Source organism: Macaca mulatta, chromosome 15 (assembly GCF_049350105.2).
Source record: "Macaca mulatta isolate MMU2019108-1 chromosome 15, T2T-MMU8v2.0, whole genome shotgun sequence".
In the NCBI taxonomy this organism is placed as follows: domain Eukaryota; kingdom Metazoa; phylum Chordata; class Mammalia; order Primates; family Cercopithecidae; genus Macaca; species Macaca mulatta.
Window position 1 is genome coordinate 17,286,746 of NC_133420.1, and position 27,108 is coordinate 17,313,853.

Genomic DNA, 27,108 nt, shown 5'->3' on the forward strand with positions numbered 1-27,108 from the left:
GAAGTCTTCCTGGGATTAGCCTTCTCTGGGCACCCACAGCCCCTGAGGATGCAACTTCCAGCCACTCGGAGCCCTGTGCGTGCTCATTGCCTGTCCTCTGTTCTCTCTGCCTGAGCTCATGAGCAACACAAAGGCTGGTGCTGTGTCTCACCCGCCCTGTGTCCCCAGCACAGGGCCTGGCACACAAGCACCTGGTGACCCTGTGCTGGAGGAATGAAAGACAGAACAAGCGAACGAAGGCTAAGAGCACCCCAAGCCTGAGAGGATCTCAACCCTGAGACAGAACAACCCCCCCAGGTCAGACCCTCCTACCCATGCTTACTCCAGCCACAGCCTGGCCCGTCTTGGGAGCTCCTCAGCTGCCCCACCCAGCCCTGGCCCAGCCTGGCCCATTCAGCCCAGACCAGCACATTCTCGATTCTCTGCGCTTCCCTAGAACTCCAGCACCCGCCTCTCTCGCCATGGCTTCAGCAAACACTTAGAGCCTGATCTGTCCCAGCTCTGTGTGCCAAGGAGCTGTACCCACAGCTTCTGAGCAAGTCCCAGTGCCAGGAACTCCGACCTGGAATGGAGACATCCCGGAAGTCACAGCTGAGACCATGCACTGGTCACCAAGGAATTTGGACTCCACATCTGAAAACAAGTGGATGATCACCCCTCTCCCCCGATTTACTAAGCAATCACTATGGGCCCAACCCTGTGCTAACAGATCCTCACTGAATCCTCACAGCAACCCACAGAAGGGAGTAGTGCAGTCAGCCTCACTTTACAGATGGGAAACTGAGGGAAACTGAGGCTCCATGACATGACCAAGGCACATAGGTGGGGACAGAGACGAGACTCAAATTCAGGTCTCATCCCGAGCTGAACCAAACTGTCTGCGGTGGGCCTCCAAGCTGGTCCCAGTGATCCCTGCCTCCTGGTCTTCACACCCGTGGGTAGCCCCTCCCACACACACTGCACCAGGGTTGCTCTGTGGGACCAATAGAATAGGGCAGAAGCAATGGCTTGTTACTTCCAAGACGGTGGCTTCCCTCTGAGATTCTCTCTCTCTCTCTTTCTCTGGGAGCCTCCTGCCAACAGCCCCATCAGTGAGCCTGGAATGGATCCCCCAGGCCCAGGCAAACCTTGAGATGACTGCGGCCCTAGCCAAGAAATTGATTTCAATCTCAGGATGGACCTTGAGCCAGAATCACCCAGCAAGCCACTTTCAGATTCTTGATCCTCAGACTATGAAATACATACTTACTGTTTAAGCCACACAATTTGGGGGCTATGTGTTACCCAGCAAGAGCTGATGCATGCACCACCTCCCCTGGACTTCCCCTGTCCCCACATGCTCAGGATCCACATGATGCCATCCACACTGGCCACTGGTGTGGGAGAGCTTCCCCTCCCTACTCAGAAGCAGGCAGAAGGCTGGGAAAGGGGAATGGGCAGGGGAGGGGGAGACAAAGTGTACACTCACGTCCAACCGCCAGCTGGATTTCTGCAGAGGCGTCACCTAACTCATTGACAGCCCGGCAGGTGTAGATGCCAGCATCTCTCTCCTGAGCCACTGGGATCCGCAGCTTCCCAGAGCTGGAGCCCTCAGGGGCCAGGATCATTTCACGACCCCCTGGACCAAAGGGGATAAAGCATCAGGCCGGTGTCCCTGTTACCATGGAGACCAGGGTGGGAGGTTGCTCCAGCCTGACTCTGGGCTCCTGCAGCTCCACAAGGTTGGGGCCTGGGGGACAGTGGGTGGAGGCAGGTTTAAGCCCCAAGGTCTGGACCCCTGGGTCCAGTCATGCAGGGGGCTTGGGCCTTCTCTCTGTTGAACAGGGTTGGAGCTAAGCCAGGCCCTGCATGACAGGCTCATCACCCAAGAACTCCATGTCTGGACCTCCCCCTGGTGTCCACTCCTCCACCCCAGGTCCAGGCTGAGATCTGGGTCAGTTCTGGGAGGGGCCTGGGGAACCCTGAGCCCTCCCTCATTTTTCTTTTTCTTTCTTTTCTTTTCTTTTCTTTTTTTTTTTTGAGACAGTCTTCCTCTGTTGCCTAGGCTGGAGTGCTGTGGCATGATCTCGGCTCACTGCAACTTCCACCTCCTGGATTCAAGCAATTATCCTACTTCAGTCTCCCGAGTAGCTGGGATTATTGGCACACACCACCACACTCACCTAATTTTTTATATTTTTGGTAGAGACAGGGTTTCACCATGTTGGCCAGGCTGTTCTCAAATTCCTGACCTCAGGTGATCCGCCCATCTCGTGCTCCCAAAGTGCTGGGATTACAGGCATAAGCCACCGCGTCTGGCCCCTCCCTCATTTTTCTTGCCTGACTTCCATCACCCCTGAGGCCTAATGGATACCCCTGATTCTAACCGTCCTTTTAAATTTAATTTAATTTTTATTTTATTTATCGTAGAAAAATATGCATAACATAAAATTGATGATCTGAACCATTTTTAGGTGTGCATTTTTAGCTCAGCAGCTTCCAGTACATTTACACCATTGCGTGGCCATCACTGGCCTCCACAGAACTGTTTGCATCTCTCTAAATAGAAACTCCATACCTATTCGACACTAACTCCCCGTGTTCTCCTCTCCCCAGTCCCTGGCGAACACCACTCCATCTTTTCGTCTCTATGAATTTGACATCTCTAGGTAACTCACGTAAGTGGAATCAGAGTATTTGTCTTTTTGGGTCTGACTGACTTCACCTAGAATAGAGTCCACCTAGCAGGACATCCACGTAGCACGTGTCAGAATCTCCTTCCTTCTGAAGATGGAAGAATAGTTCATGGTAAGGTCACCTTTTAAAGAGGGGCTCTAGGGCTGGGTTGATAGGGCTCTTGGCCAGAATATGCAGTGAAGAAGGAATCTAGAAGCCTGTGCCGCCCACTTGCTTGTGACCCTAAAAAAAAAAAGCTCAGTTCTGAGCTAATATCACCTGCCCTGCCTTTCTCAGAGTCAGGGTGAGGCTCTGACGAGGTCCCAAGCAGCTGCTGCAAGGGATGGAGCACGACCAGGTGGGAGGGGACAGGATTGCTGACCCCGGTGGACCTTTCAGAGGGAGCCCAGAGTACTGCTCCCAGAAAGACCTAGTGCAACCCCAGCACCTGTCCGTCAAACTCCAGCCTGGCAGCGGGCACCGTGAAAATGCTCTGCCCACGACCTCAGGGCCTCAGGACAACCCTGTCATTATTACTGTCATTTCCAGATAATCACATCATCGTCGGCACTATCACTAAGAATGCCAAGCACAACACATGTGCCAGGCTTGTTCTAAAACCTTTGCACATATGGCCGGGCACAGTGGCTCACGCCTGTCATTTCAGCACTTTGGGAAACCGAGGCGAGTGGATCACCTGAGGTCAGGAGTTCCAGACTAGCCTGTCAAACATGGTAAAACCCCATCTCTACTAAAAATACAAAAATTAGCCAGGCCTGGTGGCACACCCCTGTAACTCCAGCTACTTCAGAGGCTGAGGCACGAGAATCCCTTGAACCCAGGAGATGGAGGCTGCAGTGAGCCGAGATTGCACCACTGCACACCCCAGTGTGAGACTCTGTCTCAAAAAAATCAATCAATAAATAAAACAAAAAATAAAATTAAATTAAAAAAACCTTTGCACATATGAACTCATTTAATCCTCACATAATCTTTGATTTTCCAGATGAGGAAACTGAGGCTCAGAGATGCCAAGTCACTTGTCCAAGGTCACCCAGGGAAGCCAGAATTCAAATCTGGGTCTGGCTCAGTGCTGCTCTGAATACCTACAACAGCTGTGTCAACACAGGCTGGGGGTGAGGGTCGGGGAGCTGAAACCCACCAGCTCTGACACTGGCTGTGGGTTGGGGCGGGGGGACTGGAACCTGCCAGTTCTCCCCAGATTCCTCATTCAGAACACCCCCCACCTCCCCCCAACCCCCCACTTTCTGGAAAGCTGTTCCTTCAGGGCCCTTCCCCATCAACACACCTCGATACCAGATGACTCGGGGTGGGGGGACCCCGGACGCCTTACACACCAGCACAGCCTCCTCCCCAACGGCCACCAGCACCACGGCATTTACAGCAGAGACCGACGGTGGGTCTGCATGGGGAAGAGATGCAGAATTTGGAACCAAACCTCAAAAGTCATAAAGAAAGTCCTCCACAGCTTCAGGGGGCCCTCTCCCTCATCCCAACTCTTGCCATACCAGCCTCCTTGCCGCCCCTGGAGCACCCCAGGTTCAATACCCCCTCCTGGTCCCTCCACCTGCGACCCTGTTCCCACAGTGACCCTAAGGCAAGGGTCACTGCCTCAGAGAGGTCATGACCGAGTCCTGGGCGTGGCAGCTGCTTCTCTCTTGCCCCCAGCACACGTCCCTCCAGTAGGCTCTCTGTTCTTGACAGCACCTTCAGCATCAGGAAGCATCCCATTGGCCTGTGTGTGCCTCCTCCTTAGAATACAAGCTCCGCCCAGACAGGGACCATGGTTCACTGCTATGCCCCCAGTACGGTACGTGACAGATAAATGCTCCATAAATACTGATGGACGGCAGGGAGGGAGGGAGGGAAGGAGGCCCCTCTCCTGCGATGTGATGCTCATGGCCCGGGTACCTGTGTAGTAGAGGGTGACCGTCTCTTGGTCAGTGCCAACCTCATTAGTCGCCTGGCAGCTGTAATTCCCAGCATCTTCTGGGGCTACCCCCTGAATAATCAAGGTTCCCTGTGCATCCACATGGATTCTAGAATCAGGCCATAGAAACACATCGGGTCACACAAGGGGTTGCTTCACAGTCATCATTAACAACAAATTAACAATGCCACTCGAGACGACCATTCTGTACTGATGGCTTGCTCTAGGCCTGTGCTAAGCACTTTATGTACATTTTATTCACGAGGCTCAGAGAGGTAAGACGACTTGCCCAAGGTCACACAGCCTGAATGGTGGGAGTAAGATTCGGGCGGCGCAGGTCCGCACAGCATGAATGGTGGGGGCGGGATTCGGATACAGTTCTGCAGATCCTGAATGGTGGGGGCGGGACTCCGGTGCAGGTCCGCACACCCTGAATGGTGGGGGCGGGATTCGAGGGCGGGACTCCAGCGCAGGTCCGCACAGCCTGAATGGTGGGGGCGGGATTTGGACACAGTTCTGCAGAGCCTGAATGGTGGAGGCGGGACTCGGGGGCGGGATTTGGTCGCAGGTCTGCGCATCCTGAATGGTGGGGGTGGGACTCCGGCGCTGGCCCGCACGGCCTGAACGATGGGGGCAGGATTCGGGCGCAGGTCCGCACAGCCTGAGCCCCGGAGCACTGAGCCCACGCGGTGGCATCATGTTTCCAAAGTGATCTCACTCCCGAGTCTCAAATGATCCCAGGAGCAAGGAAGGCAAATGCTACTCCCTCATTTACAGGTAGGAAGGCCAAGGCCCAGAGAGGTCCCCTGCGAGTCCTGCCCCTCACCTGCTGTCCTCTTGTAGGGTTTGGCCCTCACGGCTCCAGGAGATGTGGGGTGTGGGGTACCCAGAGGCTGAGCAGCTGACCTTCACCTCCACACCCTGGGAGAAGTGCTGGGAGCTGGTATGGATGCTGACCTGTGGGGCCTCTATAACCCAAAAAGTGGATGGGTGAGGATGAGCCCATCAGAGCAGCCGTGCCTTCCCAGGCACCCAGCCCCGGTCCCTTCCCCTCCCACAGTCACAGATGGGCAAGACAGAGAAAGCAAAGACCCCAGAGGGCTTCAGTCCCCCGGGGGTGGCTTCTCTGGGAACTGGGTAGACCAGGCGGCCGCCAAGCACATCCCCAGGCCACATGGAGGCTGATTTTCCAACCATCCCAGCCTGGAGCCCTGTGCTCCTGGAACATCCACTCCAGGTTGAGCACTCTGGGGAGCCTTAGGGAGATGTCAGGCCGCTGCCCGGGCTGGGAATGGCTCCTGTCTCCAGTGACCTTGAGGTTGACCCCAAGGCCTGCCCTACTATTGGCCCCAAGTTTAGGTTCTAACCTGGCCTTTTGGAAACTACGAACAACAGGGTGGTCAGACTCAAACAGAGCTCACAGGCCCGCACATCTAGAAACAGCAACCACAGCCCTCCCACACTGGCGGCAGACACCGCCGGTGGATCCCTCCTTCCTGCAGAGCCTAGACACAGCCTCAGAATCCTGCCCAACACACTCCAGCAGCCACTCAAAAGCCACTGGCACAAGAGAGAACACTTGTTCAACATCCTTGTTTTTACACTTGGGGAGGAGGCTCTGTCTAGATTTTCGGTAGACCTGAGGCCATACCCGGATCTTAAAACTCCCATATGGGTGCTCTTGGCACTGCCTCCTCCACCCCCATCTAGTCAGTGCTGCCCGATCTCTGCCAAATACATCTGACTTCTGAGCTTCCACAAGGTTCCAGTATTCAGTCCCTGCCCTACATATTGGGCAGGGTGCAGTGGGGAGTGGGGAACAATGGAGGGGCTCGATGGCACAGAAAAAAGGACAAGACACAGTGAAATTGGCTTGGCCTACAGCAGTAGAAATTTAAGTTAGATATTAGGAGGAACTTTCCAGCAGTGAGAGTCATTAGACTTTGACTAGGAGGCTATAGAATTCTCTCTCCCTGAAAGTTCGAAAAACATTGAAAGGGCTGCTGTTGCCTACCAGAGACAATGTCTGAGCAGAGGGAGGGAGTCACGGCTTCTGGGGTAAACACTAGGTCGAGTGTTGAACCAGGGAACAGCAGCAGCAGAATGAGCCTCACCTCGCACCAGGAGCCAGACGGATGCCCTTGTGACCCCATTGGCGTTGCTGGCCATGCACTGGTACCTCCCGCCATCTGTGGGGATGATGCCCCTGACCTCCAGGGACAGGTCAGCCAGCTGGGCGACTCGGCCCGTCGAGGCCGGCAGGACTCGCCAGTCCCGGACCCACGTCAGGTTGTAGGGGGCCTCGCCTAGGACCTGGCAGGATAGGACGGCAGTCTCTCCTGGGGACACGGTCACGTTGGAAGCAGGGACCAGCTGCGGCGGGGGATCTGCAGGGACATAAGCACAGGAGGAACCGAGGAGCTGAGGCAAGGCAGGGGGTCATCGTGTAAGCCCAGATGCTGCCTAGACCTGGGACCCTGCTCTAACCCCACCCTGAGGTGCAGGTCCGCCGGAACCAGATCGTTCAGGATATGTCAGCCAGCAGCATGGGTGACCAGCATCTGCTCACCATCAGGCATCACCCCAGTGGGAGGTCATTTCTCCCACCACCATTATACACCCGCCAGGGGCTGCACGATACACGCCTGCTCTCCAAATAACAGCCAGTGCAACGTGCAGCAAGCCGGGCGCCCATCTTCGTGCCTCCGAGTCGAAGACGCCACACTGAGGAATAAAGCCTTGGAAATCTCCAGCCAGGGGAAGAGAGCAATGTGTTCAAAATGATTCTCTGTACCAACAGCAAGGCTATTTATAGCAGCCAAATATGCCCCCAAGGAGGAAAGCACTAAGCAAACTGCTATCTGGATAGCAAAAAGCCACAAGAAGTGGCAAGATCAGAGACTGCTGAACATAGATAAAAACCGAAAAGGAAGTAAATCAAATGGCAGAATGGAGGGATTACAAGTTATTTTGATCTTCTCTTTGGTTGTTTATATTTTTCCAGCCTCCCTACAAGGAACATGTGTAGTTTCTGGCTGTCTATGTAGAGTGGCTGATCTCTCCACACTTACGGGTTCCTTTTTTTTCCTCTACAAAGCAGCTTGCATTCGTAATTTTTAAAATAAAACCAATTTCATTTGGAGACAGTCTGTGGTGTTTCCAACCTCCCCAGTTCGATGGCACCATCCCGGCCAGGACTTGGAGGCACAAAGGTTGTCCCGACTGCAAGATGGATGGCGGCCCCTGAAAGCCGACCCTCAAGAAGTCAGAGCTGGGATCAAAGCTGGGCAGGGCAGGAAGACCCAAGCCGCGTCCTCAGCCTTCCTCCAGCTGAGACCCACAGGCCGTTCCTGCGTGAGACAGCCACAAAGGAGGGGCAGCAGGCAGGTGGCAGCCTGGGTAGCCAGACGCGGGATGACGAGCAGTCCCGGCAGCTGGCTGGAGACTCACCGGGAGGAAATCCTAGGCGGAAGAACTCAGGAAGAGGGTAAGGAAGGGGTACATGGAGGGGCCCCAAGGGACAGACCTGTGACGACAATCTGGGCCTTTGCTCGCCCGATCCCAGCCCTGCTGATGGCTGTGCACTCGTACATGCCCTCCTCAGCCTTGGAGGCCCGCAGGATCTCCCAGCTGCTGTTTCCTGACTGCCTGTGAACAGGGAACAGTAGGAGACGCACAATCACCAGTCAGGGCCTCCCTGGCCTCATCTGCCCCTCAGGACTTCAGTCCCCTGAATCCTGCCCCAAGGGCAGACCCCAATTCCTCTGTGAGACACGGTAAGAAGGCATACACAGCCAAGTACATGGACAGTCCATGACATGCTGTGTGACTTGGAGTCAGGTCCTTACTCTCTCCAAGTCCTGGCCTCCCATCCTTCCTGCTCTGATGCCCACGGCTGGGCCCTGCATGGGCTGAGTTTTCCGGGAGCTGAGGAAGGACCCGGCTTCCTCACCAGCTGATGGCCCAGCAGTGGTGGGAGTCTCAGGGACAAACTTCTCCATCCCTGGCTGCACTGGAAGTCCCAGGCTAGGCTGCCCAGGAGGACAGTGATAGAGACCAAGGTCTCTCTCCTGCCACCCACTCCCCTGAGATCCCTCCTGGGCCTCATCAGCCAGGAGCCCTGTGGCTGGGGACAATCAGCTGCTGGGGGCCACTCACTGAAAGTGCCTCTCTTCGCCCAGCCTGGCTTCACCTCGCCGCAGCTGCAGCCGGAAGGGAAGGGCGCTGTGCACCGAGCAGGAGACCAGCAGGGGCTGGTGCAGGTAGCCATGGATCCTGGGGGCCATGCTGACAAGGGGAGCACCTGTAGGCAGGGACCAGGACTCAGAATGTCTGCCCACCACCCCCTCACCACACCCGGTGACACAGAGACCCGTAGGGATGTACCAGCAGCCAGGAGGCCAGGATTCAACCCCTGGCTCCACCACTTGGTGGTCACCTCTCTAAGCTCAGTTTTCACCTCTGCAAAATGGGGTGATCATGGTACCATCCTCCCTGTGTTGTCCTGAGGAGCTGGTGAGAAGTGGTGCATGGAGAACTCGTGGCACAATACATGTGGCATCACCAGTTTCCCTAGGCGCAGCTCCTGGGGCTTTTGTGGTTTGTTAGACTATTCAACTCAAGACTGGCCAGCCCGGACCAGGCCCTTCCGCTGCACCGTCTCAATTGTATGAAATCTGATGAAATGCTACCAACTAGGATTAGGCTCCCAAGGGTATGCGTGGGTTTGTGCAATTGCTTCTCTGCCTAGAACATCAGTTTTACCCAACTTTGTTGGAAATAAGCCTTTTCATTTAAAAAATTAGCCCACCAGTCCAGGCGCAGTGGCTCACGCCTATAATCCCAGCACTTTGGGAGGCGGAGGTGGGCAGATCACGAGGTCAGGAGTTCAAGACCAGCCTGGCCAACATGGTGAAACCTTGTCTCTACTAAAAATACAAAGCTTAGCTGGGCATGGTGGCCTATTCCTGTAATCTCAGCTACTACTCAGGAGGCTGAGGCAGGAGAATTGTTTGAACTGGAATCCGGGAGGCGGAGGTTGCAGTGAGCCGAGGTTGCAGTGAGCCAAGATCGCACCACTACACTCCAGCCTGGGCTACAGAGAGACACTCCATCTCAAAAAAAAAAAAAAAAAAAAAGGCACAGCTAGAGGATGGGTATAAATGCAAAATTTGCACACATTTTTGAGATAAAACCAGAGACTTCAATAAAATTTCATAGCTTGTAATGAGCCCTATGGGACCCCAATCAGATGCCACTGTCCCCCTGGCCTGAGCCTGGTCTTGGAGTGACACAGTCCCTTCCCTTGGCTATTGGAATTACTTCAATGGAGAAGTCTGAGAAACTGCCCCACAGGGTTGGCCGTGGCCCATCAGAGCTGGGTGCTCCCTGGCAAGGGCTCAATCTGTGTGTCACTGTCTCCCCATCCCCGCCAGCAGAGGAGCCCAGCAGAGATGCTCCGGGGGTGAGACAATGCACTAGACCTCCTCGGAGCCCAGGCTGGGGATGGGCAGGCAGTGGTGACATCATGCTCCAGGCTCCCTGCCACATCTGTCCCCGGGGGGAGGGGTGTCCGACCATCCAGCCACGTCCTCGGCTGTGTGCAAAGCCGTCGCCGCTCACCCACGCACCCTGGGAGCCTCTGCCAAGCCAGCTTGGGCTCCCCATTTCCATGAGCTAAAAGGGACCGCCCTCATCTCTCCAAACCCAGAGCCACCTGCTACAAGGCGAAATCCCAGCCTTCCAGACCTGGAGGGCAGGGAAGGAAACAAAAATCCAAACCAATCCCTCCCCCAACTCCAATCTAGAGCTGAGATAGAGAACAAAAGCCAGAGCTAAGCTCCAAACTCTTGGATCCATCTGAAAGAACAGGGGAAAGAAAACAGAGGCTGTTATTCCCCCTGCTGAAATTCCTTCCTGAAAGTTCCTCCTCAAGGCTGCAAAGGCCAAGGGAAGAGAGGCCCCGGAACCACAGGAGGGGAGTGGAAGCTGGGAGGCTGGAAAGAATAGGTCTCCAGCTCTCCTGCCCAGCCCTGCCCTGCCCCACCCAGGTCCTCAAAGTCCTCTACCAACCATGGGCACGATGGGCACTCCCTGCATCCCTATTTGAAGTGGACAGAGGAGGATGCCTCTCACTGAGATCCCCCACAAAGAAGTGCTAGAATGTTAGTGACATCCACCTTTGTAAGCTCCTCTCAGGCCACCTCCAGGGGAGGGAGACAGTGAGCAGGAGAAAGGCAATGAAGCCAGCAGGCAAGATGACCAGTGGCTCTAGACATCCCTGCTAGGACCAGGGGCAGATCTGAAAGGCCAAAGATCCACCCGTCTCCCTGGGAGCTTCCAGCCTGAACAGTGATACCTCAGGGACACTCAGGAAACCAGCAAAAAGCCACACATATGGGAACCAACAGACCATGGCCAAAGATTAGAGGACAAATCGACCTGTTCCTGCAATGATGTAATGGTAACAGCAGCTGCCACACTGGAGGACCCTTGCCCACAAATGGATACATTCTGTGTGGCCTCTGAGGACCCAAATGCTGTCTTGTTGTGTGCATTAGCCTGGGCACCCCCAGGGCAGCCCTGTGAGCCAGGTGGGCTCAGTTTCCTTATCTATGAAGTGGGGACACACCTCAGAAAAGCTGTAAGCATCAGTGAGCTAGCACATGGCAGGAGCTTGGCCCAGGACTGCCCCATGGAAAGTATCCAAATGGTGACTTAGATGATTGTGATTATGACAGGGATTGTGATTATGGAAGAGCAAATCCCATGTCTTCCCTGCCCATTGCTGTGTCTACAGTGCCTAGCACCATGACTGGTACATAGTAGATACTCAACGATGAATGCTGAATAGATGGGTGGATGGGTGGGTGGACAGGTGGGTGGATGAATGGGTGGATAGATGGATAAACAGATGGATAGATAGGTGAATTAATAGTGAATGGGTGGGTAGATGGATGGGTGACTGAAGGGGTGAGTGGATGGATGAATAGATAGATGGGTGGGTGGGTGGATGCACGAGTGGGTGAGTGGAGGGATGCATGAATGGGTAAGTGGATGGATGCATGAATGGGTAAATGAATGGGTGAGTGAATGGGTGGGTGGATGGATGAATAGGTGAGTCAATGGATGCATGACTGGGTGGTTGGATGAGTGGATGAATGGGTAGGTAGATGGATAGGTGAGTGAATGGGTGGGTGGATGGGTAATTGAATGGGTGGGTGGATGGATGAATAGGTGAGTCAATGGATGCATGAATGGGTGGGTGGATGAGTGGATGAACGGGTGGGTAGATGGATGGGTGAGTGAATGAGTGGGTGGATGTGTGAGTGAATGGGTGGGTGGATGTGTGAGTGAATGGGTGAGTGGGTGGATGAATAGGTGAGTCAATGGATGCATGATTGGGTGGTTGGATGAGTGGATGAATGGGTAGGTATATGGATAGGTGAGTAAATGGGTGGGTGGATGGGTAATTGAATGGGTGGGTGGATGGATGAATAGGTGAGTCAATGGATGCATGAATGAGTGGGTGGATGAGTGGATGAATGGGTGGGTAGATGGGTAGACGAGTTAATGGGTCAGCGGATGAATGAATGGGTGGATGGATGGATGAATGGGTAGATGGATGAATGGATACTGAATGGATGACTTTGTTCTAAACCTTTGAGCCGAGAGCCACATCTGAAGCACCTTAGTATTTAACAAAATGCCTTATAGGGAATAGCTGTCCATAGAAGCTTAACGAACAAATACTTTCTAATCTAATTTAATCTAATCCAGTCAGGGAAGGCTCCAGGAAGAAATGGGACTCTGAGTGAGCCAGGGGGCTGGGGGACAAAACAGCCAACCACTCACCTGGGGCCATCCCACTGTAGGACACTCCAGAGACACGAAGGAGGGGGTTTCCCTCATGGTCCTTGCCCTTCACCTTGAGGTAGAAGCGCTCCTTGGGGGTGTGGAAGGGCGGCCCGCCCCACAGCTGGTGGGTGGAGCCATTGGAGAGGGTCTTCATGGGCAGGGTCAGGAGGGGCTTCCCTGAGCTCTGTGCCAGCTCCACCGAGTCTAGGAGGCCCGGTGCCTGCAGGCCCGTGGAATTGATCACCAGGGAGATGGGGACCCCTGCAGAGGGAAGGTGAAGAACAAAGTGCTGGCGTCAGTGTCTGGCTCTGTGATCCGCCTCAAGTAGGGGCCCTTGAACCACACCCCAGGGGTCCTGCTTGCCTGGCCCTTCCTACCTGGTTCCTCCTTCCCTACATACCCTGGTGCTGACTAACGCTGGGGATGGGATAGGTAGAGAGGGACCTTGCTACTGTCCGTGGTGCTGAAACACCACAGTCATCCAACCACAGCTTCCCAATGGCTGCATCCCCTCTGTCTGCACTGACTTGGAGTCCCATGGAGTAGAACTGTCCCCCACCCCATTAGCTATAGTGTGGGTCATAATCAGACAGGTTTCAGGGAATGGTCTAAGATAAAGCAAACACCAAGTCTGGGGACTCCAACTTCTGACCAGACTCTCCCCATGGTCATGTTTTCTTTGGTTTTCTTTACTGTCTTGATGGAAATGTAGTACTTTTCACACTATCCCAGAAGAGGCAGAACTGGACTCCAATTTCATAATATCTTTTAAAAATTTCTGCCGGGCGCGGTGGCTCAAGCCTGTAATCCCAGCACTTTGGGAGGCCGAGACGGGCGGATCACGAGGTCAGGAGATCGAGACCATCCTGGCTAACACGGTGAAACCCCGTCTCTACTAAAAAATACAAAAAGAAAAAACTAGCCGGGCGAGGTGGCGGGCGCCTGTAGTCCCAGCTACTCGGGAGGCTGAGGCAGGAGAATGGCCTAAACCTAGGAGGCAGAGCTTGCAGTGAGCTGAGAGATCCAGCCACTGCACTCCAGCCCGGGCGACAGAGCAAGATTCCGTCTCAAAAAAAACAAAACAAAACAAAACAAAAAAACAAAAAAATTTCTGTCATCCAGGCTGGAGTGCAGTGGTGTAATCACAGCTCACTGCAGCCTCAAACTCTTGGGCTCCGGCAATCCTCCCACCTCAGCCTCCCAAGTAGCTGAGACTACAGGTATGCACCACTATACCCGGCTAATTTTTTAAATTTTGTAGAGATGAGGTCTTGCTGTGTTGTCCAGGCTGGCCTTGAACTCCTGGCCTCAAGCTATCCTCCTACCTTGGCCTCCCACATGTTTCTCTTTAAAAAAAATTATCATGACCTGGCATGGTGGCTCATGACTGTAATCCCAGCACTTTGGGAGGCTGAGGCAGGCAGATCACCTGAGGTCAAGAGTTCAAGACCAAACTGGCCAACATGGCAAAACCCTGTCTCTACTAAAAATACAAAAATTAGCCAGGTGTGTAGTGTGCACCTATAATCCCAGCTGCTCAGGAGGCTGAGGCAACAGAATTGCTTGAAACCAGGGGCAGAGGTTACAGTGAGCAGAGATTGCACCACTGCACTCCAGTTTGGGTGACAGAGTGAGACTCCATCTAAAAAAAAAAAAAAAAGATCTTGGATATATATCTTTATCAAAAGCAGAAGCCCAGCAAGGTCACATGTGGCCTCCTGCACCCACTTCCGTTGGGGACAGGCCCTGGGGACAGGTCAGTTTTCAGTCCCCATACCATCACTACACGTAGGATATCTTGGCTGTCCTGGCTGAACAGTGGAATCAAAGTTTCCCTGCTTCTTGCCTTTCTGCTATCAGCAAAACACACAAACTGAGCAAGCAGCCCCTTTTCACTTTCAAGATATGACTCCCGGTCCTGGCAGGAAAACTGACAAGGGCTGACAAGAAAAACAAACATTAGAACAGACAGACTCGAAAGAAAGCACTGAAGGTCTGGCTTGCACCATTTTTGGTCACTGTTCAGGGTCCAGAGTCAGCCTGACCTGATCCAGGCTCCTCCTAGGAGGAGCTGAGCTGAGCTGGTCCCTGCAAAAGTCTCCAAATGGTCCCATGACAGGGACTACATTTTCCCATCTATAAACTGAGACCTTTGACCTGGCCACCAGATGGTATTTCCTGGCGTGGAGCTCAGGCAGCATACACCAGAAGCCTGCCTCGGTGCCCAGGCTTCTCCCAGTGGAACCTTAGTGAGCATGCAGGCATTCTCGGACCCTGGTGGGTGGTTTCCAATTGGATGCCTGTGCCTCCACCCTCAATATCCCCCTAGGCTCCTCCAACCTTCCTCAGTCTTGGGACACCCAAATGTCCCCCAGGACATTCCTTCCTTTGCAGTAAGGCACTGCTTTCCTTTTTGGTAAGCCGTCAACTCGCTGGCACGTGTTCTTTCATTGAACTGGCCTCTGCTGTTCACTGGAAAACTGAAGAAGTAGGACTCTAGGCAGAGTTGTTTTGACAAAAAGAAAGGGGAAGGTGTAAACTCAATAATAAAGGGCACAGTGTAAGTGTCCTCCAGGACACTGACTTTGGAGGCAGGAAGGATGTTCTAAAGGTAAATGTCACAATGTCACCTGGCTGGGGCTAATGGAAAGAATGCTGGCCTGGAAGCTGTTTACATCGCTGTGGTCTGGGGGCACAGCCCCACTTGGCCTCCTGTACGGTCCCTTTCACAGTCACACACAGCCAAGCGTTCCCCCGTCACTTCCCCCCTACCCCCCAAAGCCAAGCCCCAGGTCTTCAGAGGTAGCTCAGCACTGTCCGTAGGGTTGGGGTACTGTACCTTGCAAGGGCCACTCGAGGGTGCGGTTGAGGTCCAGCGAGGGCTGAGTGGAGAAGCCGGCTCGGAAGTCAATGTTGCTGACGCCTGTGATCCTCACGGAATGGCGGCCACTGCTATAGACCTAGCACAGGCCCAGGTCTCACATCACCAGAGGATGGGACCCCAGCACTCCAGCTTAGGGCAGGAGGCGACCGACCAACCTGACCCAGCCCTGCATCAGCAGCTGGAATCCTGCTTTTGTAGACACACGGGCAACTTACCTGCTCCCAAGGGGCCCAGCACAATGCTCCTCAAATGAAGGAGCTGAAGCCCCAGCTTATGACCCCAACCTGAGCAGCACTCTTGAAGCCGTGCTACCCCTCAGCTCGCCTCAGCCCCTGCAGGCCCTGTCTGTCCCCCTGCACGCCTAACTCCCTGCCTTGCCCTCCCCACTGGTATTACAGCTCTTGGCTCAGAGTTTGAAAGGCAGGTGGTGGTACTGCCACTTTACCTGCAGCACCTAGCACAGTGCCTGCAGAAGGTGCTCAATAAATGTTTGCCTGGTCAGCAGAAACCCCCCCTCTTCCAGGGCAGCAGCCTGCCCATCCCAGGATGCTCCGTTGGGAGCCAAGCTGGCCCACAGTCCCTCGCTCCCAGCACCTTGTCTATTCCAGCAAGCCCCTCCTCTTCCTGCCAGCCCTGCCCCACTGAGCCCTCCCAGCAAAGTTGCTCTTGCTTCTTTTACACATTCTTCACAGCTTGGTCATGCACCTCTGAACCCTGAAGTCATTTCTCCAAGTCCTTCTGAAATGTTCCCAAACTAACCCCAAACCACTCCATTTCTTCTTACTGGTACAAGGCAAAATGCCCTTCCTCTGTCCTTGACCCTTTACTTCTATTGATATGACCATATCACCACCCACACTCTAGCCATCAGCTTCCCGAGGCCACAGGCTCCCCAGGGCAAGCAGGAGGAAGATGGTTCCAGCCCAGTGAAGCTAGTCCACTCTTCTCCTACAACCCAGTGCCCCTACCTTGATGGACCACAGCCCGGGATGCTCAGGCTTAAAGGCTACGACCTTGGCCGAGTCAGGGATGTTGAGAAGCACTTTGAGGCCCTCGTCCTCCTGCAGGATCCTCCCTGTGGAAGCCCCAAGGGCTGCTCAGTCCCTAACCCTTTCCTGGGGGTGGCAGGATTCCCGCATGTCTCCAGGAATCCACAGTGCACCAAACACTAGCCTCAGTCTTCCCAGAACTGACAAGGTGTCTTGCCTTGAGCTGCTGCCTCACTCCACGCTCCACCCTCAGGGATAACCAGGGGTGGGCTGTGTGTTTGGCCTCTAGACCTGGGTGCTCATGACATCCTCAGAGCGCCATGGGGCCAGGTGACCATGTCTGAATCACACTGCCCCTGACTCTGTTGACCTTGATGAGCACTCAGCATCTGGAGCCCCAGCTTCCCATCTGTACGGTGTGCTACAAGTTCTCACCACCATGAGAATCCACTGGGGTACCATGGAAAAGACTTGGGGAGAGCCTCACGATCCAGGGACTGCCATTACTTTAATTCCCATCATCAGTTGCCACGGGCCTCCTGCTTCCTCGCACACCATGGGCACCCTCTCTCCACTGCGTGCCCCACCACCCCACATTTCCTTATTCCTGGAGCCTCATGTCTGAAGCCCTGCCACCCTTGGTCTCTTTCTTTTTTCCATCCTGGGCTTCCAGCTCAGTCTTGGGGCCAAAGAGGAAGCCAATCCCGTGGTGGTCCATACCCAGTGGATCTTGGACTTCAATCTCAGGCCCTGGCCCACTCAATGAGATGGTGACCTCCTTCAGGCTGGGGTCAAAGGGGAGTTTCCATGTGTGCTCCCCCTCCTCCTCGTGGTCTGTGGACAGCAGGTGCACCTTGGAGGCCTGGATCGCCGACTCCACCCACTTCAGCACCTGGAGGCAAGTATGAGGAGCTGATGCCAGCAGGTGCCCACACTGCCTTCCCCCTCCCATGGATTTTAGGCAGCACACCAACTTTCCAGGTTGCCCAAGGCCACCCCACTGCCCCATGTCCAACACCAGGCCCGATTCACACATGTGACCCTCCTGGCTTCTATAGGCTCCAAGCTGTGAAGCCTGAATTCAGGCATTCGGAGGACTCAGCGCAGAAGGAGCAAGGGTGTGTCCCTCGGCTGGGAAGACTCTTCCCCACTTCTCCACCTGGCCTCCTTCCACAGCACCCATACTTCCTCCAGGTGCCTCTTACATACAATGAACCCTGGAGATCTGGAAACTCCCCCAGACTCATGTAGTTCATGACCGATTATCCCAGGGGCCTCCAACTGTTCTCCCACCAGGGCGCCACGTTTCCTAAGCAGGACCGAGAGGCACTGCCGCAAAGACTTCATGTCTCTTTCCAATCCACAGAAGGTGAGGAATTGCTGGATGGATTTTTGCAATGTTGAGAAATCCTAAATCCTTGGTTTCTATAATATTATCCTTTCTAAAATCTTACATCCTTTGGACAAGTCCCACTGAGAATCCGATACAAGGTAAGGACGCTCTGCCTGGGATACCATCCTATCCCTTAGGTACACATTTAGGGTATGACTTTAGGAGGTTCCCAAACTCCCACAGAGATACTCCCCCTACGAAAACTGAGCACAGACTTATTTAGTTTCTCCAAATCCTGACCGTGGCCTTCAAGACCCTCTGTTCTATGGTCCTAGGCATCTATGCCAACCCAAGGTCACTGTGCCACTGCCTCTCCCTGCCTGCTACGCTGGACCCCACCCCTCCCACAGGCAGCCCCCACCCATACATGCCGTGCTCTTTGCAGGAACGCCCTGGCTCCTCATCAACCATCTCCTTGCTATTCTTCAGCTCACTGCTTGAAGAGGCCTCTCTAATCCTGAAAAGGCTCTGTTCCCTGATACATACCATTTCGCAGCAATCTGCACTCCAAAGGCTTCTCATCCCTACTGGCCTGGGAGCTCTGTGGGGGCAGAGACCTTCTGCTGCGCCCATGTGTGTCTCAGCCCTGAGCGCACAGAGTGGGTGCTCAGGAGGCATCTGCTGGCTGTGTGAGTTCAGTAGGACATGCATCTCCTGGGCAGAGCCATCAGGCTGGCCTTAAGTCCACTTCTCAGGCACCTCACTCCACATCCCTCCTTTCCCCAGCTCATGCCTCCTCCCCTGCAATAGCCAAGTCACCTAGATTCCAGCAAGGAAACCAAGAAAGAGGGAGAGGAAGGGGGCCCCTTCAAGTCTGAACCTTCTCTTTCCAGGCCAAGTTATCTCAAAGAGCGTCCATCCTGTGCAGACCCTAAAACTGAAACACAATGATCTCAACCGTAAAATTGATACCACAACCACAGAAAGAAAAGAAAAACTCCAAGTGAATTCTGAACCCAGTGGTTCAATTATCCTTTCTCAGTAGGAGGACAACAAGAACTATACAAAAAAGTCTTTAGTTAATAGATTTAATTTGGAAGAACTATCAGCATTGGGATTTTGAAACAATTTTATATATCTTGTTGGATATATAAAGCAAATAAGTAAAGATGTTAATATTTTCAGAATCGAGATTTTTTTTCTTATAAACAAATGTAAGAGAGAGCTGCAAGTATAAAATCAAATGAGCTAAGCAAAAGATTCACAATGTAAAATTTGAATTGGAAATATCAGTATAAGTTCTCCAGATAGAGATAGATGATAAATAGGTAGGTAGGTAGGTAGGTAGGTAGGTAAATAGATAGATAGATAGATAGATAGATAGATAGATAGATAGATAGATAGATAGATAGATAGATAGAGCAATTGATCCAGAAGCAATGGTGGCCCAAATTCTCAATATCAATGATCATCACCAGTACCCAGATCTTGGTTTCTAAATACCTTTCCCCACTAGGGTTCCTTGGAGAAATGGCTAATTCCAGGTCTGGGGCAGGCAATTTATAAGGTGAGCCTAGGATGATGGGTTATTCCACAAAACAAAGAAGTTCTCAAAGACAAATAAGGACATATCAAAAGGACATAGGAACCAGCTTGAAGGAGCTCCCACTGACTAAATTTGGGACAACTTGAACCCAAAAGAGAATAATAACTGTACTCAATTGAAACACATTGAATAATATAATCCATGGGCACATAATGGTACTCAAAAAAGAGAAAGCAAAATTCAAAACAGTAAAACCTCCCCTGACACCACTGAAGTGACTCCTTAATTGAAGAGAAAGAATTAAGTGTGATTCCGTGCCTTTTCAGTAGAAATTGTACTTCAGAGAAACCAAATCGCTTTTGATGCATAAAAGTTCTTCTTGGAAGAATGCCCACTCATAAATGTGGGAGGAATGATGCAGTTAGGAAATCATCATTTTGCAGCCCCTAATGAAATAATCATTTCAGGCAAGAGTCCTCAGTGGATGCTAAAACTATTAGATGAAAGGTTGATGGGAACTAGATGTCCACACGGAGCCAGAACATTACCCTACACTTGAGTCATAAAGGCAAAAACACGGCCCAACCATGCAGAGAGCTGGCTGTCGCTACCCTCACCCAGTCATCGAACTTATCATCAGTAATAATGGGATGCTCAGACACTATTTGCTTCCTGGTGTGATACAACAGAAGACACACTCAGCACCAACTAGGAAATATATATTCCTGCCAAAAAGTTCAGCCTTCATCAAATCAGGCCTTTGGACTCATCCAGTTTGGGGGAAACACAGGGGATTAAAAAAAAAGTTAATGACACCACGAGGAAATAATCAGAAGACTCTAGAACATGGGACAGGGTACGAATCCATGCCTCTTCAACAGCTTGGTGTCATAAAAAAAGAGCTGATGGCTTCAGACCAAAGAGGACTTAATAGACATAACAACCAAAGGAAACGCACAGCCCTTGATGAAATCCTGATTTGACGAAAACTGTGATCAAAGACAGTTTGAAGACAGGGAAATTTGAACATGGGTTGTGTATGGGATGATACTAGGAAACTCATTAATTTTATTAGATGATATTGTGGATTATGTTGAAGACTACCTTTTTTCAGAAATCCATGCTGAATTATTTATGGATAAGGTGTCATGATTCAGCAAAAAGTATAAAGAGATAGATAAAGCAAGTCGAGCAGAAATGTAAACAATTGTTGAATCTAGTTGGTAGGTGTTTTCTTTTTACTTTTCTGTACCTTGGAAATTCTTCATAGTACTTTTTTATTAAAGTAAAGTCATTTAAAAATAACAAGTATGCAGCCGGGCACGGTAGCTCACGCCTGTAATCCCAGCACTTTGGGAGGCCAAGGCGGGCGGATCACCTGAGGTCAGGAGTTCGAGATCAGCCTGGCTAACACAGTGAAACCCCATCTCTACTAAAAATATAAAAATTAGCCAGGCATGGTGGCAGGCGCCCGTAATCCCAGCTACTTGGGAGGCTGAGGCAGGGGAATCGCTTGAACCCGGGAGGCAGAGTTTGCAGTGAGCTGAGATCGTGCCACTGCATTCCAGCCTGGGTGACAAGAGCAAAACTCCATCTCAAAAAAGAAAACCAAACAACAACAACAACAACAACAAAAAACAAGTATGCTGTGACTTTAATATACACCTGAACAATCACAGTGGTAACTGTTGCTTGCCAACTCCAAGCTACTGGAAACGTTTCCTGAAAAGCTGTCTGAAGAAGAAAGGCAAAGCCACATTCAGCCCCAAGTAGAAAAAGTTCTGTGATTGATTAGCAATGTCTGCCACGAATGTGGGTTTTGAAAGTGGTGTCTTGCATGCTACTTATTGGTCATTCTTGCTCTAAATATCATAGTCCTTCAGCTCTGCTTACCATGTGATCTTCTACAAAAGGGAAAGGAATCAAAAGAACTGGAAAATGAGAGTTTTTTGTTTTTTTTTCAGACTGAGCTAGAAGATATGTGCCTAGAAGCTTATGGCTAGATTTCAACTATCACATGATAAGAATTCTGTATTCTGAAAATGCATCTGTTTTTATCATTGGAGCTACTTCATTGTTGTGTCTTGCTTTGCTTTCTAAGTAATGTGTTTCTTGAAAAGGTCCCACCTGTCTTAGCCAAGGAATGAGGACAAGGTTCTTCGTCCATGTCGGGGTGGACAGAAGGGAGCAGCGGATGAGGACTCCCAGCTGGACAGACCCACAGAAGCTGGCCGAGCATGTGAGGCAACTCCCCCAACAGCAAAGAAGCAGGCCCGTGACCACCGTCCCCTTCCCCCGGGCCAGGCCTTGTCAGGGGTCAGGAGGGAAGCATCACTGAGCAAAGCACCAGTCAACAATTACCCAGAGGAGTGACACCCGCTACTGTGTCATAACTGCTGTTACAAGCTCGCTCTAGGATGTTCTGATGGAGGGAAGATGCTCGGCAATTCAGGCTACTGAACCACAGAGAAGGCTGGGACACAAGGCAGAAAGCCAGTGACCCACAGGATGGCCTGCCCTGTAAGCACAACCCAACTTGGGAGTTGGGGGGTTGACCCTCTTGCCCACAGCAGGGCCAGACCCCCTGTAGGGCCAGGCCTGGGGGCATTGCCTTCTAGACCTGTGGTGCCCCCAGGGTTCCGGCGCAGAGAGCCTTCATTAAGCCAGTTCAATGTTTAGCTGGCGAAGGCAATGGCTTCCAGATGTTAGAGGGGCTGGGGGGCCAGCGAGCCTGCGATGCACTGGGGCTCATCTCCGTCACCGATGGGGAAGGATCGAAAAATCTGGCACTGCTACCCCAGCCAGATGGCTGCTGCTCGGCCCTTCACAGCAGATAAATCATCCCCAAGGATCGTCCCAGAACACTTGACAGCCAGGGCGGCTGAGGAAGCAGGGAAAGAAAGCCAGGGGGTGAATGGGCCCCCGAGGCAGAGATGAGAACACTGAGGATGGGGCTGTGGGTCCCAGGCCCTGTGCCAGCAGGCTCACGGTGAAGTGACAGAGAAAGGACCCTAGTCTGGGGGTTTTGCCCCTTGCCAGCTGGGTACCCTGGGCACTCACTCGCCCTAGCAGAGAATCTTTTCCAGAGATAGTTCCTACTCTTCAGGGGGCATTGATGGAACTGAGGGGCATATCCTGGGCTCCACACTGAAGCACAGGGGGTGGGATGGCATTTAGCCATCTTACCAAGGGCTTCCCGTGCATGGCTTCCTCTCACCCTAGCTACCATCTCACCAGGTGGGGGCTCTCGTTAACCCAACTGCACACGAGAAGAAAGTGCGGCCCAGAGAGGCTGAGGACTGTGCTGGAGGTCACACTGCAGGTAAGTAGCAGGGCTGCAAGGCCTGAAGCCAGGCCTCTTGCCCTGGAGTCCAAGCCCTAACCACCTCCCCCTGTGAGGGGTCCAGGAGGAGGTCATCTCTGGGCCCCTGCTGATCAATTAATCAGAGTCACCTGGTCAGACGCTCCCCCAGCAGCTCCCCCTCACCGCCCCCATCTTCCGCCCACCCTTACTGGCTTAGAAGCACACCTCTCTCCTAGCAGATGCACAGAACCTGGCAAATTCACCCTTTGTGCCTGCTGGTGCTGAACATGGGAAGGCTCCCAGCCCACAGAACTGGCCGTGCTGAAACGTGTGTTGTGAGTTGTGGGGTGGGAGATGCAGAGGAGAGCAAGGGGCCCAATGTCCTCCCGGGAAAAAAAGATGGAGGAGCTTTCCCAGGCACAGGGGAGCTGCAGGACAGGCAGGTTTGCCCAGCTCTGCCACTTCCACCACCACCACTCTCGGGGCTGGTGACAGTGCGTTGGGCTGTGTGTCTGCCGGGGAACTTGGGGGAGGCTGCGCTGGCACAGCAGGTGCTTGGACTTATCTAAGATTTAATAAAAAATGCACAACTCTGGGGCAGGTTCAAGGGGCCACGTTGCCTGCCTCTGACATGATCCCCTGCCTGTTTAAGGATTGTAAAAGCTCCAAATTTCCCCTGCCAGGGAGAGATCCTCACTTTCTTTTAGTTACCCTGGAACCCCAAGGGGTGATCCAGGTACTAGTGAGGCCAACTTCACAATTGAAAAAAAGTGAAATGCGCCAAAGCAGTAAGCCCCAGCTGTGACTGATGGCCACCTCCGCACCAACACTCAGAGCTGCACCTGGCCCGGGGCTCGGTAAACAAGGGGAAGAGAGTGCATGACACCTCTTGGGCTGCACTGACGCCTCTTGGGCTGCACTGGATGTGCTCTGAAGAGGTAAAAGGATTAACGACACATGCACTGTTTGGAGCCTTTTGCAACTTCTGGGGAGTTCTCCCAGCTGGAGGCCCCTTGGCTAGGGTGAAGGTACCATTCATCTCTCCTGGGAGAGTGACCACAGCCCTGGCTGCCCAGCACCTTCCCAGGCTTGCCGAATGTCTGGGAACATCTGGAAGGGGCTAGGTCCAAGGCATTAAGCTAAAGAACGACAGAGCTCCATGTCCAGGAAGGAGAGGGATCCAGGCCCCTACCCAGAGGCAGCCAATTCTGGCCACTGGTGGTCCTACCGAGTCAGGCGCGTGCTGCCCGGCCAGACTCTCAGAGGAGAAAGCTGGCACCACGGCCGGGAGTAGTGGACTTATCCAGGTTCCCAGGCTCAGGGAAGAGGCTTACGACAGCCCAGCCTCACACCTGGGCAAGTGGCCCCCATCAACCTGCCCAGCTGCCCTGTGTCTGATTTGCCCCTGGCAGCAACCTAGTTCCCATGCAATTGGCCAGATAGTTTTCCCCAAAAGCAAGAACCAACCCATCCTTCCACTGTGAAATGCCTCCCACCCTTGCTTGGGTGACTCGGTGCCAGGGTAGGCTGATATGCCAAAAACTGAAGCCTAAAGTGTCGCAGAGAACCACAAACGCCATCTGTCAACAGGGAGTTAAGGCACGCTAATCTAAACACATCCCTGGAGATAGCTCTCTACAGCTCATAAATATATACACACAAAACCCTCTCCCAGAGGCAACAAAGCAGGACTGGCTTGAGGCCACGACCAGGCCCGCCTCAGACACCCTGCCTCTCTCTCCTTCCTCTTACCAGGGACTTGGGCACCAGGGACCCTGTCCATTCACCAGCTATTTACTCAGCACCTGCTCCGAGCTGCGAAATGTAAAGTGCTGGGAAGGCCGTGGCCATCGGGACTCACAGTCCAGCCCCTGGAGACTTCACAGCCTAGTGACATTTAATAATCGCAGTTATAAAGTTACGATTATGCAAAGTAGCACAGGGAGCTGTGAGGGGCACAGAAGGAGACCTAATCTTTTTTTTTTTTTTTTTTTTTTTTTTAATATTATCAGATGGAGTTTCGCTCTTGTTGCCCAGGCTGGAGTGCAATGGCGTGATCTCGGCTCACTGCAACCTCCGCCTCCCAGGTTCAAGAGATAGGAGACTTAATCTAGAGAGGAAATCAAGGAGGGTCTCTGTGAGGAGGTGCGCTTAAGCCAAGACTGGGAAGGTGAGAAGGAGCCAGGGGAGGAAGAGCTGGAAGAACGGGCCGCACCAGCAAAGGTTCTGGGTGGGGAGGAACGTGGGACATTGGAGAGACAGCAGAGAAGCCAGCAGGGCAGCAACAAGTTTGGGCAAGGGGATCACAGGGGGACCAGAAAGGCAGAGGGGTCAGATAAGGGGCTGGATATTCTCCAGGGGACAAGCAGGAGGGACCTGGTTGTGAGGTGTGCCTGAGCGGGATCCAGTGGTGTGTGGGAGCCACTTGCGTAGGGTCAGGAAAGCTGAGTGTCAGCATCACTTCCCCACTCTGACTTGGAATCAGCCGAGGTGGGAGTATTTACACCATGGAAATGGGCGTGCTTGTCCTTCCCAGAGAAAGCATTGTTAATCATTTCCCAGTTGGCTCCTGGAAGGACCCTGTGCTCCTGGGAGGGGATGGGAGTGTGGGGTGGAGGGAAGGCAGAGACAGCCCTGAACAGGATGATACCAGGGAGCCCTGAGGGGAGGAAGGACAGACCCCTGTCCAGCAGCAAGACTGGACGGCAGGTGCCTGCGGAACACTGGGCTCTGAGTGAACCCAGATCCCGGCACAGTAGCCCACACGGCAAGCCAGCCCCTCCCTGGCCAGTGCCCAGCACCACCGCCTGAACCTGAGAGCTCCTGTGCTCCTCCAGCCACCCCAGCTTCCCTGACTCTGGGGAGACACTCAGAAGACGCCCCACACCCATACTTCCGCCACACTCTCTGGGGCCACCTTGTCAGCCTGGACCAACTGCTGAACTCAGGTCATCCCAAGAGGCTGCGTCAAGCCTCGGCCTCTTTACCTGCACAATTCTGCCTGGAAACACGGAAGCACCTGCCTTTGGGACAGGTGGAAAGGTTTGGCGAGATGAGATGATGTGGTGGTACCTGAGCACGGTGCTTCCTGTGCCTGCCACAGGCGTGCACCCAGCGCTGCTCAGCTATCTATATATCCCTGCATCTCTGGGGGATTGGTTGCCATTCAGCCACCTGGAGCCACAGGGATGGTCAATGTCCTCACCGTGCCCGAGTGATGGACTCCAGGATGGTGCCTCCTCCCGGTGCTCACCTCTGTCACTTGCTGCTTGTCCAGGTGGAACACCTGCCCAGAGCTGGTGGCAGCGATCTCCTCATAGGCCAGGTAGCCAGGATGGGTGCGGTCGCCACAGTCCCCCGTCAGCACAAAGACCACCTGGAAGATGGACATGCAGCCTGCTCTCAACTTCCCTGGCCGGCTGCTTCAGGGGTGAGCAGCAGGACCTCGATCAAGGTGGAGTGACCTGGAGTAGGCCCTTTCCTCTGTCTGGCACATGTATAGAATGACACATGACACATGAATAGAAGGGAAAATAGAAGTACCCATCTCATGGGGATCAGGAGCTGATGCAGGATAAGTGCTAGGCACAGGGCCGGGAAAACAGTAGGCGTTCCATATTGGGTACTGCTATTGAGTCAACAACAAAGAAGGGTGTGGAAGTCAATTCATCTCAGAGTGGCCCCTGGAGCCTGCAGAGTTAGAAGAACCTTGAAGAACCCAAGCAAGTTCTAGATGAGGCGGCAGAGAAGCAGTCCCGGCCCTTTGGATCTTGCCCAAGGATGCCAAAGAGCTGGCCCTTCTCCCTCCCTTGATCATGTCCCATCTCACAGCCCTCACTGCAAAAGCCAGAAGCAAGGGATCTGACAGGTCTTCCAAACCCTGAGACAATGGCAAATGGGACATGAATGGCAGAGACCAGGAGCAGAGGTGATGCCAGGAGGAAGATGGGTTGCCTGGACTTTGATGGGGATGAAAGGAGTAGGTGGTGTGTGCTCCATCAGGAACAAGCTGCACCAGGGAAGTGTGAACCCTGGCCCGGGCCTAGAGCATGACAGCACACTCACACTTCCTGGGCCAACTTGGTTCCGAGGCTCTGGCCATGCCTGGCAGAAGCTGGACCAAGGCTGTGGAAGAGAAGTGCCCAGCTCTCTCTCCAGGTGGTGGCTCAGGTGGCGTGAGAGACCCCAGCTTCCTCAGGACCCCCTGGGGGACCCCACTCAGGCCCCCAAAGCCGGCTCACCCACCTGTGATTGTTTGAGCTGCAGGAGACGCAGCAGCTCTTCCTTCTTGTGATAGTCTTTGGCGCGGGCATCCGAGAAGACGTAGATGAAGGAGCCGGGGTTGGCAACCTCCACGGCAGCCTTAATGGCCCCCACACTCATCTCCGGGCAGTCACCACCTCCCTGGAGGGCAGGGACGTGTCAGCAGCTGCCACCTGCCTCCTCTAGATGGGACCCACCCAGGGACACCTCCAAAACCATTGGGTGTTGGGAGTCACCTTGAACTGTCACCCGCCCACCCAGTCACTTCCTTCCCAGGGATATGATATAACATCCAACCTGCTTTAACTGTAGACAAGCAGCATCAT

The 27,108-nt window shown here is 53.3% G+C and overlaps 1 protein-coding gene across 3 annotated transcripts in view; it reads right to left on the minus strand.

Moving 5' to 3' along the window:
* The window catches only part of HMCN2 (hemicentin 2), a 178,031-nt gene that overhangs the window by 129,948 nt on the left and 20,975 nt on the right, over nt 1-27,108 (minus strand). For all 3 annotated transcript variants that reach the window (XM_077967520.1, XM_015116555.3, XM_077967519.1), the window contains exons 3-15: nt 26,765-26,923; nt 25,773-25,895; nt 17,057-17,228; nt 16,316-16,422; nt 15,303-15,423; nt 12,461-12,724; nt 8,765-8,909; nt 8,133-8,254; nt 6,721-6,993; nt 5,433-5,574; nt 4,588-4,715; nt 3,965-4,078; nt 1,469-1,618 (exon numbers count right to left, since the gene is read on the minus strand). In XM_077967520.1, coding sequence (XP_077823646.1) covers nt 1,469-1,618; nt 3,965-4,078; nt 4,588-4,715; nt 5,433-5,574; nt 6,721-6,993; nt 8,133-8,254; nt 8,765-8,909; nt 12,461-12,724; nt 15,303-15,423; nt 16,316-16,422; nt 17,057-17,228; nt 25,773-25,895; nt 26,765-26,923 — 2,020 coding nt within the window. The remainder of the gene's footprint in view (nt 1-1,468; nt 1,619-3,964; nt 4,079-4,587; nt 4,716-5,432; nt 5,575-6,720; nt 6,994-8,132; nt 8,255-8,764; nt 8,910-12,460; nt 12,725-15,302; nt 15,424-16,315; nt 16,423-17,056; nt 17,229-25,772; nt 25,896-26,764; nt 26,924-27,108) is intronic.